This window comes from Camelus bactrianus, chromosome 9 (genome assembly GCF_048773025.1).
Source record: "Camelus bactrianus isolate YW-2024 breed Bactrian camel chromosome 9, ASM4877302v1, whole genome shotgun sequence".
Lineage (NCBI taxonomy): Eukaryota > Metazoa > Chordata > Mammalia > Artiodactyla > Camelidae > Camelus > Camelus bactrianus.
This window is the reverse complement of record NC_133547.1, coordinates 2,852,712-2,865,895: the sequence shown is the minus strand read 5'-3', so window position 1 is coordinate 2,865,895 and position 13,184 is coordinate 2,852,712. Positions and strand designations below refer to the sequence as shown.

Sequence of the window (13,184 nt, the reverse complement as noted above, 5' to 3'; positions counted from 1 at the left end):
CTCTTTATGTCTCTGTGGTCCTCCCTCTGTGGGTCCTCGCTTCTGCCTCTCCCAAGGCGAGGGCATCACTGGGCTTGGCTGTGTGTATCTGTTGCTCTGCTTTCCCTTTCTGTCAACTTCTTTCTATGAATCTCTGTCTCTGGCTGGCTCTCTCTCCCTGTGTCTCTGACCCAGTCTGTCTGTCCCTCCGTGTGTCTGTCTGACTTGGGCCTTGGTCTCGGCACCTCTGTGCACCCGCAAGTGGAGCAGAGGAGCTGAGAACGCCCCATATTGGAGAGCCAGCTCTGATCCTGCTGTGCTGTGTGGCTTTGGGGAGCCCTGCCCTCAGTTCTGCCTCTCTCACACCTAAGCCCACCAGAGGGTAGACACACAGCCACTCCCAGCTCAGAGAGAAGCTTTATTCCTCAGGGCCATGTCAGGGCCAGGGCCGGGGCCAGGGCCATGCATAGGCTAGCTCAGCCCTCAAACTTTTTCTTGCGGCCTTCCATCCCACTCAGGGCATCGATGTTCTTGCGCCAGTCTCCCACCTCCCGGTTTTCCTGTGGGAATGGGTCAGAGGTTAGGGTGTCTTCCTGGTCTACAGGCTCTCCAATATCTTGCCCTCATGCCTGCTGGTCCCACTCTGTTCTGGATGCCCATCCCAGAACCTGGTTCTGGAACAATTCTTGCCCCTCAGAAAATCCCTTCCAATTTGCCCCATGCATTTTCTGTCCCCCTCCTGCCCTTCCTGTCTCCTCCATGGACTTCCTGTCTCCCTCATGAACTTCCTGTCTCCCTAATATGCACTTCATCTCTTCCCCTTCCACATCCTGTCTTCCTCTTGCATTTCCTGTGCTCCTCCTATACTTCCTGTTGAGGACCCTTACCAGATACTTCTCCCCACAACTCCAAGTGTTGTCTGCCCTCAGGCTAGGCCCTAGGATTGCTGCCCCCCCCACCCTCTTCCCTAAGCACCCCCTTTCCTTGACCTAGCCACACTCACCTTCTCAGTGTCCTCCTTCTTCACCTGCTTGAGGTGGGCCCGCAGGTCTAAGGTTTCCTTAGCCCTGGCCCCCAGCAGTGCCTGCATCATGGCATCTGCAGAGATCCGCACCCTCCGCAGGGTGGGCCGCTTAAATTTGCCTCGAAGGTCAAAGATCTTCTGGTTCAGATCTGCGATCTGGGGTGGCCATAAAGGGAGGTGGAGACCTCTCCATCCACTTCCCCCTTGCCCTGCTCTTCCACCCTACACTTCCCTCCTATCCTTATCCAGGCCTCATCCAGGATCTCCGGTAGCTCAGGCTCCTCCGCCTTTGGGACAAAATCCAAGCTCCCCATCCTAGAACTGGAACCCGATCTGCCCCAGACTCATTTCTGAAAACTACTGACATATCGCAGTCCAAATACACGCATCTTACAGTTCCCTGGTCCACACCTGAACTCACTTACCAACGCTTGAGGCTCTAGCCATACATTTTCACAAACATATTTTCTGCTTTCTCACCTTTTGGCTTTTGCATGTGCTATTCCCTCTGCCTGGAACAGCATTCCCTGACCATACTGTACTCATCCTTCTGTCCCCTCCCTCCCACGCTCATAGAGTTGTCCTGGTGTCCTGGTGTCTGCAATCATTAGCAGCCGCAAGAGCCCTGGGAATCTCACTCTGCCCTGAAGGGACCCAGATTGCCCAGTGCCTCCCACCTCTGTGATGTTCTTGGTGACTTTTGCCTCCACATCGTATCTCTCCTCGTCAACCTTGTCCACACGGGCATGGAGCTGTCGGCACAAGTCCTGGTGGAGGAATGTGGTGTGTGTAGTGGGGAGAAGACTTGGGGGTCTGGACTTCTGGGTCTGAGGGAGGACGGGATGGGGACCTGGATATCTGGTCTTGGAGGAGTAGATTGAAGCCAGAGTCTGGGGAACTGCGAACAAAGCAGAACTCTAGAGCAACTCTCCTGAGAATCTGGACTGGAGTGGGCTGGAGGAACCAACCCCTGGGTTTGGGGATTGTAGGCAGCTGAAGCCATACTTCTGAACTCCTGAGAGTAGGGACTGGGAGACTGAACCCAAAGATCCTGAGCAGAGGCATAGTAACTGTACCCCTGAGTCCCAAGGGATGCATGACTGGACACTAGGAACCTCTAATCCCGGTCTGGGCAGGAATCCCTGATTAGAGCTGGTACCTGCAGCTCGGCGAAGCCCAGACCGGCCAGCTCCAGAGGCTGGCACCGCATGCTCAGAGCACGCCCCTTCTCTGCGCGCCGCTCCTCTGACTCTCGCTCCAGCTCCTGCTTCGCAATCTGCAGCATCAGGGTCTGGGGAGAGGAGGCAGGTAACCCCAGCCCAGCCAGGATGAAGGCAGGGAAAGCCGCCCGAGCCGGCCCCGCTCTCTGACCTCAGGCCGTCTTCCAGACAACCGCCCCCTCACGTTTGGTATCAGTCTTTCCAAGGGCCCGCCCACTTACTCATCCAAAGCCCCACCCACAACTTTCAAGACCCCCTCCCGGGGACATCGAGGCGCCCTCTTCAGGCCCATCCCCACCTTCAGCTGCAGTTTTCTCGAGGCGGAGATCTTAGATTTTTTCTGTGGGGATGAGATGGAGTAAGGAAGGATGAGGGAGGGGAAACCAAGGGTGGATGGTGGGAGGTCTTCGGAACCTGCTCCCTCAAGCCAGGTCCAGATTTAGGCCCGCCTCCACCTCCAGGCTTTGGTCTACGGGAATCCACGCCCCTCATTCCCATCCACCAATACTGGCCTCTGACTGTGGCTAGGCACTGCCCACCATCCCTAAGCAATCATATTTCCCTTGGGCAATGAGACTCGCCCATAGGCAGCTCTCACCAATCAGAGCCCGGCCCTCTGCGAAACTCCGCCCCCGAAGCGCTGTATCCGCTTGGACTCCGCCCACGACCAAAGTCCAGTTTTGGCCTTGGCTCCACCCCTCCTCCCCAAAATGCTGATAACCTAAGAATCTGAATCCAGACCTCGGGAGGCCCCGCCCCGGCCCCGCCCACCGATCTGGCCCCGCCCCCACCTTTGCATGCGGCTCCGTGGCATAGGCGCGGTAGTTGGCTGAAGAGCGGCGTCGGACCGGGGCGGGGGCGGGACGCGAGTCCCCAGCCTGGGGTTGGGAGAACGGGGCGGCGTCACCACAGGGACCTCCCCACCCAGTCCCTCGCCATGCGGTCTCCCAGGGCTGCGGCCTCTCGCCCCAAAGCCCTCCCGGCAGCGCCCTCCTCGGCTGTGCGGGTCCAGCCCACGCCCGCTCTCACCGCATTGCCGCTCCTGGAGGGAGAGAAACCAGGAAATGAGGGTTAATGGTGGGCCCGGGTCCTGTCCAGTCCGTGTCCCAAGGGACCCCAGAAGCCCCTCTGACTGAAAAGTCCGGCCCACCAGCTCCCCCTTCTCGGTTCCTAGGGGTCGGATTCTCAAACTCTTACCTCATTCCGACACCCAGGAGTCCTGTCCCTACCTCCCTTCTCAGGCCGGGAGTCCAACCTCGCAACTCTCACCGCCTCGGGAACCCGGGAGATCGCCACCCTACCCGCCACTGCCTCGGACCTCAGGAGTCCAGGTTACCAAGCTTCACTCACTGGTCCGCCATGCTGGGTCTCAGGGCAAGAGTTGGGGGACGCAGAGAAGGGGGTAAGGGGCTCTTCTTGGAAGGTCGGTGTGGGGGCGTCCGGCTGACCTTGAAGGCCCCTGGGACTTCCGTCTTGTCCGGTCTGCTCAAGCTTCACTGAGGACACTGAGATAAAGGGCGAGGACAGAGACTAAATATACTGCTGCCCCCTCCTCCCCTTGCCCATGATTCGAGATAACGGGGCGCGTGAGGGGTGGGGCGGGCTGTGCTCCAGCTGGCTCACCCCTCCACCTTGGTGGCCTGAGAATTTAGCCCCCCCTCCCACCAACCCAGGAGTCTAGACCCCCAAACTCCCCTCCCTCAGACCCAAGAGTCCGGATCCCCAGCCCCTCATCCCTCAGACCCAGGATTCTGGGCCTCCAGTCCCCTTCAACATCAGACCCAGGGGTCTAGGTCCCACCCCCTCACTAAACTGCAATCTCCATGAGGGCTGGAACTTTGTCTTTCTCACCAACTTTGGTCAGTTTCAGTGCCCCAAACCTGTTAGCCAATCGATAAATTTTTCTGATTTATGAGGATCTAGGTGTGGGGTGCCTATGTTCTCAGCAGGCAGCACAGAGAAATTCACCCCTAGTCCATTTGGAAACCCAGAAATCTGGTCTCTGGTCTCCTTTCTTGACCACTCCTGCCCCTCCCCTGGAGACAGACTGAAGGCAGGAAAGACACACGGACACAAGGAGAAGAGGACTCTCTTTACTTGACCAGCCCCGCAAAAGGAGACACTCCTAGCCCCTGGTTAGGAATGGGATACCTGGCGACAAGGGGACAAGCAAAAGGCCCAAGCCCTAGGGGACCTCCAGCCTGCGTTTAGTCTCAGGAGTGGAATGTAGAACTCGGAGAACAATCTAGAATTCTAAGGATAAAATATAGAATCCCAAGGATGGAGCCTGAAATTCTGGCGACACCTCTGGGGCTGAGTGAGAATGTTGAAAGTGAAGTTGCATATTCTAGAGGCGGGTTCTAATTCTAGAATCTGACTTTAGAGATTAGAAATGTGGAACTGACTCCTTGTAGGTGGAGCCAAAGCCTCTGAGGATGAAGCCTGAGACTCTGAGGGCAGGTTGAGGGTTTCCGAGGGTGGGACCCGGCCTTCGAGGGGCTGGGTCAGGTCCTCAGAGGGCGGGTTGGTTGCCCCAAGGGGCGGGACCAGGACTTAAGGAGGTGGAGTCCCAGGCTCCACAGTTAGGTCCATGCAGCCTGAACCAGAGTCTCCCGCCTTGTAGAAGCGCGCCAAGGTTTCCGAGGGCTTGGCCCCAGGGTGCGGGGCGAATCCAGCCGTCTGTGCTAGCTCCCCGACCTTGGTGGAGAACCCCTGCAGCTGCTCCTGCCGCAGGTCCACCAGGTATCTGAAACCAGGAAGCAGCGTATTAGGGGACCTGGCTTTCCACCCCAGGCTACAAGTTCCCTGCCCGGGCACTCCGCTGACTCACTGGGCTAATTCCACAATCAGGCGTCCTCCGGGGGCCACACAGGCTCCGAGCTCAGGGCCGAGAAGATGGACCATCCTGCGGAGAAACAAAGGGGAGGGCTGAGGCTCGGGCTTTAAAGTCCTAAGGGAAGAGGGAGGCCGGGGACCTGGACACTGATAAAGGAGGCTCTGGGAGCCTGGACTCCTGGGTCCGAGGGAGAAGGCGTTGGGGGAGAGAAGTCTGGGAACCTCCCAGGCCCTCTTACCCACAGGCCACGTAGAGAAGCTGGAACCGTCCCTTGTAGCAGCTCTTGTGGTGGAGGGTCTGGGCAGAACCGAGGGACAGGAAGTGGACAGTGAAGGATTCCAGGGCAGGGCCTGCTGTGGAAGAGGGACAGGGTTAGGCAGACACACAGAGCTTGGAGATAACCCTCCTCGTCCGTCTTTAAGCCCTTTCTCATCCTTTCTTTTAGGTAGATCCTTGAAAATTCTAGGAAGTTCGGCCCAGCAGGCGGAGAGAGACTCATTTTACAGACCAGGAGAGAGTGGGCGGCCCATAGCCACACAGGACATCCAGACACCGAGGATGGGGGTTGGGTAGACGGAGGTGTGACCAGATTGGGGTGGGGGGGCGTCTCTTCAGATGTGAGCTGGGAGCCAGTATCTTGTTAAAATGGTCTCAGCCTCTTAGACTTCTGCAGGTAGGGTTAGAATTCGACTCTTGGAGTTCGGAATGCTAAGAATGGTGTCAGGATTTAGGAAAGGGAGAGAAACTCAAAGAGAGAAAAGTAGACCGGATGTCAGGAGGGGGAAGTCACTGGTCCAGACACTCGATACTGTATCAGTCCATGCTTGGATGTGAAATACTTAGAGCCTGAAGCCTGGGACGAGGGTCCGGATCCCACTCTACCCGAGTTTCATCATCAGAGCCCGGCCTACCATCTCAAAAGAGAAGGTTGATTCCGTCGCTTACCAGGCTCCGGGCTTCCGTCCCCGTCGCCTCGCACCTGCTCTGGGTCTCCCTGGGCGGCTCTCGGGCGCCACCAGGCGGTGATCTCTCGGAACACCTCCGTCACGTTGTGCAGTGTGATCTCGCCCGCAGTCTCGGGGGAAAGAAGCGGTGTGGCTACAGGCGGGGCTAGGACCGCGGGGCCAGGGTGGCCCGGGAAAGGCTTAGAGAACGCCACCCCTCTGGCTTCCCCACCCACAGAGCCCGCAGACCTCCAAGCTTGGATTTATGAACGGGTTTAGGAAGTAGAGGTGGGCGGAGCCTGTTAAATGGATTCAGTAGCCTCCCCAAAATGAGGGGCCGGGCCTGGACGGCAGAGGGCGGGGCCTCGCGAACTCGCCTTTAGCCCCAGCACCTTCTGCCGCACACCTTGACTGGCTGCCCGTTGCTGGTCCGCAGGAGGCTTTCGTCGTCCGCTTCGATGCCGAAGGCCACAAAGGGCCCCGTGGCGATGTCCCCCCAGTACCCGCGCGCTGCAATGCGCTCCCCACGCTGGAAAAGCAGGGAGAGAGGAGACGGGTCAGGTCGAGGTTGAGGACACCGGCTCCTAGGTCCCCGAAAAGAAGGAGAATCCAGGGTAGAGAGTGGACACGCACATGGCTCAGGAGGCGACCGGATGCCAGGGTCCGGTTGGGCACGTGATATGCACTGGAGTCTCTGAGTTCAAAGGCGACACCTGTGTCCCTCCAGCGCCGAAACTCACGGGTGTGGATGACTCGGGCCTAGGGTCAGGAGAGGGAAGAAAAGAGGCCTCAGTGAATTTGGTATACGAGCCCCAGGCCCTCCTCTCAGACACTGGAGTCCGGCCCCCAGCCCCTCCCACTTCGCACCCAGGGCTGGGGACCCCAGGCCCTTCCCCCCAGCCCTCACCCCGCGATCGTGCAGCTTCATGTGCAGGTCCCAATCGCTGACACCGCGCCGCGCGTCGTAACGGGAGCCCAGGTAGTGGCGCAGCCTCGAGTCCCACAGGCGACTCATGGGGAAGGCTTCGGGCCCCTTCTCCCCGCCGGCCCAGAAGCGGAACACCGCCTCCAGCGCGTCGCGCTCGCGGAACTGCGCGGTCAGGAACGCGCGGAGAGAGAGCAAGGGAGAGGGGGCTGCAGGGAGAGCGGCTTCTCCTGCTTGACCCTCCCTTCCCGGAGCCCAGGGCGTGGGAACGATTCTCTTTTTTATCAGATGAAGAAACTGAGGCTCAAGAGAGGGCAGCCACCCCCTGGGCCATATCCCACAGTGGGAGCCCGGGAGCCAGGGTTCGGACTCCCGAGCCCGCAGCCCGCTCCATCAACGTAAACTCTTTTCTTCCCGCCGCCACCCGGATCCCAGGTGGCAATGGTCGGAGGACGGGAGGTGGCACCTTTAGGGCGCCCAGGTTGAGCCAGGGCAACTGCTCCGCCAGGCGGTCGGGCTCCGGGACCAGGTGAGCCAGGCGATCCGCCTGGGCGCGAACGAAGGCGGCCACTGGGGGGCGCAGCAGTGCGTTCCCCCACATCTCCAGGAAGGTCTCGCTCTTCTCTGCAGGGAGCGGGAAAGTTAGTGGGGCGAGAAGGGGAGTGAGCCCAGAAATGAGACCCACGTGAATGGCGCATACCCACTTTATAATGATCTTATAATTTCATAGTCATGTAACAAGCACAACGAACCCAGGCAAACTCCCCACCCATCTCAACAGCTAGAACACAAAGAATTATTTATACCTCACCTAGGTCTCTTTGCCTATTCCTTCCCACCCCAGAATCCTGAACCCCAATCCTGAATTTCGTGTTTAATTTCTTTTGCCTTAAAAAGAAAAGGTTATATATAAATATCGGTGGAGATGAAGATGTATATGTGTTAAAATGTTAAATTGTTTCATTTTACTGTTTAAGTACCTTATAAGAGAGAACTGTATACCTTTAGTTAGATTATAGATTAGATTAGTCCTCCTTGTTTAAGAGAATTTACAAGGTGCTTTATGAAATCTATGCGATGTCTTCTGAATGCCCTGGACTATTAATGACATCTACCAACTATAATCATGATAAAAATAATCACTAAAATGTATTGAGTTTATATTATAAGCCAGGAGATATGCAGTTTTTTCGTTTAATCATCACAAGAATTCTACAGAAGAAGAATTTTGAGGATCTCCATTTTATAAACGTAGAAATGGAAGGCCAGAAAGGGATGGATATTAGCCCAAGGTCACACAGCAAGCAGAATCAGAATTTGAACACAGCCTGAATTTAGACTTTGCTCTAGGCACCAAACCAAAATTTTTGTTACTGGGAAATAATTTCCTACCCAAATCCTCCTCCTCTCTCCTCCTTATAGTCTCACTTCCAAGGCTGCCTCCTCCAGGCAGACTCCTGGGGGTTCACACCTCTAACTAGGGGAGACTCAGGCCTGCGGGAGGCTTTGGGCAGGACAGAGTTCAGCTCAGTCAAACTCTCCCAACATCTAGGGGACTCACTACCTCTCAGGAAGTCCCTTGATCTCTTTTGGGTTTCTCCCTTGGAAGGAGGTTTTGAATGCTTATACGGTGTCATGCACAGTTCTGAGACTTTGACGTGGATTTTCTCCTGGAAGGCTCTAAATGATTCTAGGAAGTGTTATTTTTAGCCCCACTTCACAGGTGGGGAAAGCTGAGGCTCTAAGACTACCAAACGAGTGAGCAAGTGATGAAACGAGGAACAATGTTCAAAACGCTTAATTGCACCATTAAAATGTTAGAATTCCTGCAGGGAGCTAGGAGGGGCTGGGGGCCAGATTGCCTGAGTCTTTGTAACTGACCTTGCAGCCCCATCTTCTCAGGATCTTCCAGGGCTAGACTGAAGATCAGCATGTGTCGGGCTACAGCCTCCAGATTATTCTCCAGCACATAAAACTGGAAAGATGGACAGGGAAAAATAATTCTGAGATCTGTGTCCCTGGCTCTTATGAGACCCAGGAATCGGAGACCTTGGCCCCCTCCTTCCAAAGGACCCAGGAGACCTTTATTCTATCCTTCAAACACAGGAGTGAGGAACTCAGAACCCTCCTCCCCATCACTACTCAGGAGACCCAATCCTTAGGCTCTTCCTCTCATTTGAACCCTGGAGTAGCCAACCCCAGGCCCTTCCTTTCCTAGGACCTAGGAGTCTGGGCCTCCAGCTCCTTCCTCCCTCTAGGCTCTCATCTTCATCCTCCTTCCACTACTCCATAATCCCAGCTCACTTGGAACCTTCTTTGGGGCCAGAGAGCAGCCCGGGCCAGGGTCCGCAGCAGGTGCCGCCCATCCGTGGAGCCCAATAGCAGCACACTTAGGTCCGGTGTCCCGTGCTCTGTATCAGCCTGCAAGTCTGGGTCCACAGGAGGACCTAAGGAGACGACAGCGGGCTGAGGGTGGTGGCCTGGAGAGCGCCCCCTGAAGACAGCCCCAGCACGATGGACTGTAACTCCCAGCAGGACTTGCACCTCTGGCCTAGGTTTCAAAGGGAGCTGTGCCTCTAAGCATTCGGGAACTCGTAGTCCGCAGAGAGTCATCTAGGCTGCACTGGGGGGCACCCCCCGCCCTTGGAGCCTCAGAGAACATTAGGGCGCCATCTGCCAGGCTCCGAAGGATGATTTGTTATCCTGCGTGGGGGACTCACTCTCAGCCTGCAGGTCCACCGCCGGGGACAGGCCCCACCAGGACACAGAGCCGAAGCCCGAGCCCGAGCCTGCCGGTGTGGTCATCGCCCTGCGGGACAGACATCCTGGAATCCCCAAACATCAAGTCTGCATCGCCCACCCATTCCCCTCTCACCTCCGCTGACTTCTCGCCCCTTTCTTCCGTGTGACACCCCCTCACCTTTATCCTTCCAGATAACCCGAGACGCCCCCTCCCTCCTTGCTCGGAGCTGCGCTGCTGTCCCACGCCCCTATATAACGGCTGCCCGTAGTCCCCGCCCTTTCCGATCAATAGGCCAATGGGAGTGTGCAGGTTGGCACCGCCGCTATCAACTGACCAATGAGAGCGAGCGAGACCTGCCAGCTACGAACTTTTGGCCAATGGGAAGACTGAGGGACGTACCAGGTTTGTGAAAGAGGAGGGCGTGTGGACGCGGTTGTCATGACGACGGCGCTGGAACAGAAGGGGCGGATCCAGAAGAGACTGGGGCAGAGCCTGGGGCAGTCCAATTTAGACAGAACAGAACAGACCCCTCACATCCTGGCTCTACCAGACAGGGCTTCTCACCAGGTGGGACATACAGCCAAGTGCTAGCTGGTTGTTAAATTTTTAGGAATTTTGTGACCTATTGTTACACACAATCATGACTAAAAATTAAACTTTTTACTAAATTAATTACTAAAAATTCCAATTAAATAATTGCATTAAAATAAATGTAATTATACTCAAAACTCATCACTTCCTATTTTATTATACTTTACTAGCTGGGGATCTTCCTCAGAGTTCTGCTCTTGCCTTCCCAGCAGAAGGCCACACTGCTGTCTACCCTGTGACTCCCACTACTTTATATTCCGGGTCAAGGAGCTAGAGAATGTGGCTTTGGGTGCCAGACAGACATGGCTGGGCTTACACCTTGTTCTGTCACTTGCTGGCTGAGAGGCCACGGCCAGGTGACTTAACTTGTCTGTGAGTGCCACAAGGACAGGGACTCAAGTAAGATACATCTCCAGAAAAACCCTAGTGCCCAGCCCAGGGCACAGAATCCACAGAGCCTTGGTCCTCTGCCTCCTCTCCTCATCCAGCTGCATGAACTTAGACAAGTCAGTCACACCATCTGTGCCTGTTTCCTGCTCTGTGAAATGGGACTGGGCTCATGCAGCTGGCAGGAGTGTGGCAGATTGAAAGCAGTTCCATCTGCCTTCTGAGGACAGTTCTGGGCACTGGAAAGGAAATGAAGGCTAAGATTTCAGCGGTCCCTCCAGGAGTGAGTCAGCCAACCCGTGGCTCCTCCTGAGTCAGCCTCAGCCCATTAGAGCCCCAGATCCTGACTTTCTCCAGCAAAGCTTAATGCTTGTCACCTCCATCACCACCGCTCTCCGCAATGCCTTCTCCATGGAGGGGCCAGAGTAATCTTACAAGTACTCCAAACCATGCCACTCCCCTCTAACACCCTCCTGAGGTTTCCCCCTGCAGATAGATCAATCCCAGCCCCATAATTCCACCTCCCAGGTCCCATGGGATCTGGCTCTTGGCTGTGTCTCTTACATCATGCCCTATCCCCCAACCCCCTACCCCGATCCGGTACCACCCTCCCTCCAGCTACACTGCCTTCTGGCTCTTTTGAGAATATATCAAGCCTGTTCCTGCCCCAGGGCCTTTGCAAGGAACTTGAGGTTCCTCCTGCCTGGAATTTTCTTCCCCTTCATCTTTGTGGGTTTTAAAAATTGTGATAAAATACACACAACATGAAGTTTACCATTAATGACATTAGGTACATTCACAGCCTTGTGCAACTATCACTACTCTCTAGTTCCAGAAATGTGTCATCACTGCATAAGAAGACCTCATACCTATTAATCAGTCACTCCCCATTTCTCCCTCTCCCTAGTCCCTCAATACACTAATTAACTTTTGTCCCTCTATAGATTTGCCTATTCTAGACATTTCATATAGATGAATTCATATAATATGTGGTCTTTTTTGTCTGGTTTCTTTCACTTAAAATCGTGCGGGTTTTTTGTGGGGGAGGGCATAGCTCAGTGAGAGTATGCGCCTAGCATGCACAAGGTCCTGGGTTCAATCCCCAGTACCTCCATTAAAAACAAACAAATAAATAAGTAAACCTAATTACTCCCTCAAAAAAAAAAAAGATTAAGAAAAAAGAATAAACAGATCTTTTAAAAATAAAATTAAAATAAAGATAGGAAAAAAAGTGTTTTCAAGGGTCATCATGCTATAGCACGAATCAGTACGTCATTTCTTTTTATGCCATTGTATTTCCCCTTCATCTTTACAATCCTCATGCCTTCTTGTCATGCAGATCACAGCCTAAGTGCTACCTCTTCAGGGAAGCTGTCCCTGACCACCCTTTGTACATCATCTTGGCCCATACTAATTTCCTTCCAAACTGGTCACTGTTTGTAATGGTTGTAGACTTCTCATTTACCTTGTTAAGCCATGGAACCAGGGATGCCAATGCCATCATCTAACTCAGAACAGATTCAGCCCCGGATTTAGACAAGGACTTCCTGACTGTAGGAGCCTGAGCGGGTCATGTTAATTCCCTGAAGCACAGCCTTCTCATTTGTCAACTGGGAATAATGATTGTGTCTACTTCATGAGGTTGTTGGAGGATTATTATCAGAAGCAGTAGCAGTAATAGTAATAATACACAGTACTGTCTTTATAAAGATGTCCCCTCACTCATACATGAGAAATTACTGCATTCCTTTGGAGAAAAAATTTTTTTAATCTCATGGGCCTCACAACCTAGGTAACTGATCTGATTTCCCCTTTCCCACTGGCTACTAGAAAGCCTAGGGGGATAAGTTTGTACTCTGCGCCTTTCCTTAGAACGTGGGAGTACTTTTTGGCTGATTTTAAACTTAACCTGCTGCTCTGAGAGCTCACTTGCCAAATTTCATGGACCTATGTCTGCCACCTGTCTGGAATGAGATGGAGGAAAAACCAGTGAAACAACTATCTTTCCTAGACACAGACTGACAGAATTTGTTGAAAGCAGAATGAGGCGTAGTTGCAACCACTGTCTCTCCTTGTGTAAATCTTTCTCTCATTCTCTGGAGATTTCATTCCCAGATCTTGCACAGCTACTTTGTTTCTTTGATGAGAGCAAGTTGCTTGGAAGTAAAGTCTGAATTTGCATCTATTAGGGTTCCCAGCATCCAACAGAAGCTGGTACACAGAAGACCTCAGGGAATACAGAATGGATGGATGATGCAAGGAAGAAAGGAAGGAAGGGAGGGGAAAATATGGGTAGGAAAATCTATGTGAATCATGGGTGAGGGAGCAGATAAAGTCATGAATAAGTAAGTGAGTTCTCATTGACTCCTCACAGCAAACATACAGGAGGCATTCCTATTACCATGATTTTTTCAGATGAGGAAACCGAAGGTTGGAGGAGTGACTGAATGAATAAATGAAGGAGTGAATGGGACAGTGAGTAGGTGAGAGGATAGATGGATGAAGGGGGTGGGGGTGGGGTTCCCTGTGTGTTTC

At 54.0% G+C, this 13,184-nt stretch overlaps 2 protein-coding genes across 2 annotated transcripts; both read right to left on the bottom strand.

The window, feature by feature from the left end:
- Positions 1–384: 384 nt before the first annotated feature.
- Positions 385–3,740, bottom strand: TNNI3 (troponin I3, cardiac type). The gene is made up of 8 exons (XM_074369069.1): positions 3,574–3,740; positions 3,253–3,265; positions 3,015–3,101; positions 2,522–2,563; positions 2,163–2,294; positions 1,681–1,770; positions 983–1,159; positions 385–539 (listed from the first exon to the last, which is right to left on the bottom strand). Exons 1-8 carry the CDS (start codon positions 3,582–3,584, stop codon positions 456–458), a joined length of 636 nt encoding a protein of 211 aa, XP_074225170.1. The 5' UTR covers positions 3,585–3,740; the 3' UTR covers positions 385–455.
- Positions 3,741–4,302: 562 nt separating this feature from the next.
- Positions 4,303–9,929, bottom strand: DNAAF3 (dynein axonemal assembly factor 3). Its single transcript, XM_010961894.3, has 12 exons — positions 9,849–9,929; positions 9,649–9,737; positions 9,233–9,375; positions 8,810–8,903; positions 7,395–7,552; positions 6,911–7,093; positions 6,637–6,762; positions 6,410–6,532; positions 6,005–6,134; positions 5,298–5,412; positions 5,054–5,128; positions 4,303–4,969 (listed from the first exon to the last, which is right to left on the bottom strand). Exons 2-12 carry the CDS (start codon positions 9,731–9,733, stop codon positions 4,777–4,779), a joined length of 1,425 nt encoding a protein of 474 aa, XP_010960196.3. The 5' UTR covers positions 9,734–9,737; positions 9,849–9,929; the 3' UTR covers positions 4,303–4,776.
- Between the last annotated feature and the right edge of the window lie 3,255 nt (positions 9,930–13,184).

Excerpts from the sequence above, each read along its gene's own strand:
- TNNI3 (XM_074369069.1), bottom strand. Across the intron at positions 2,564-3,014 it reads CCACGGAGCCGCATGCAAAG|AAAAAATCTAAGATCTCCGC; the intron begins GTGGGGGCGGGG and ends TCATCCCCACAG. Across the intron at positions 1,771-2,162 it reads TGGGCTTCGCCGAGCTGCAG|GACTTGTGCCGACAGCTCCA; the intron begins GTACCAGCTCTA and ends TTCCTCCACCAG.
- DNAAF3 (XM_010961894.3), bottom strand. The coding sequence starts at position 9,733 with ATGACCACACCGGCAGGCTCGGGCTCGGGCTTCGGCTCTGTGTCCTGG. Across the intron at positions 7,094-7,394 it reads TCAACCTGGGCGCCCTAAAG|TTCCGCGAGCGCGACGCGCT; the intron begins GTGCCACCTCCC and ends CTGACCGCGCAG. Across the intron at positions 4,970-5,053 it reads CTGATTGTGGAATTAGCCCA|ATACCTGGTGGACCTGCGGC; the intron begins GTGAGTCAGCGG and ends TCCTGGTTTCAG.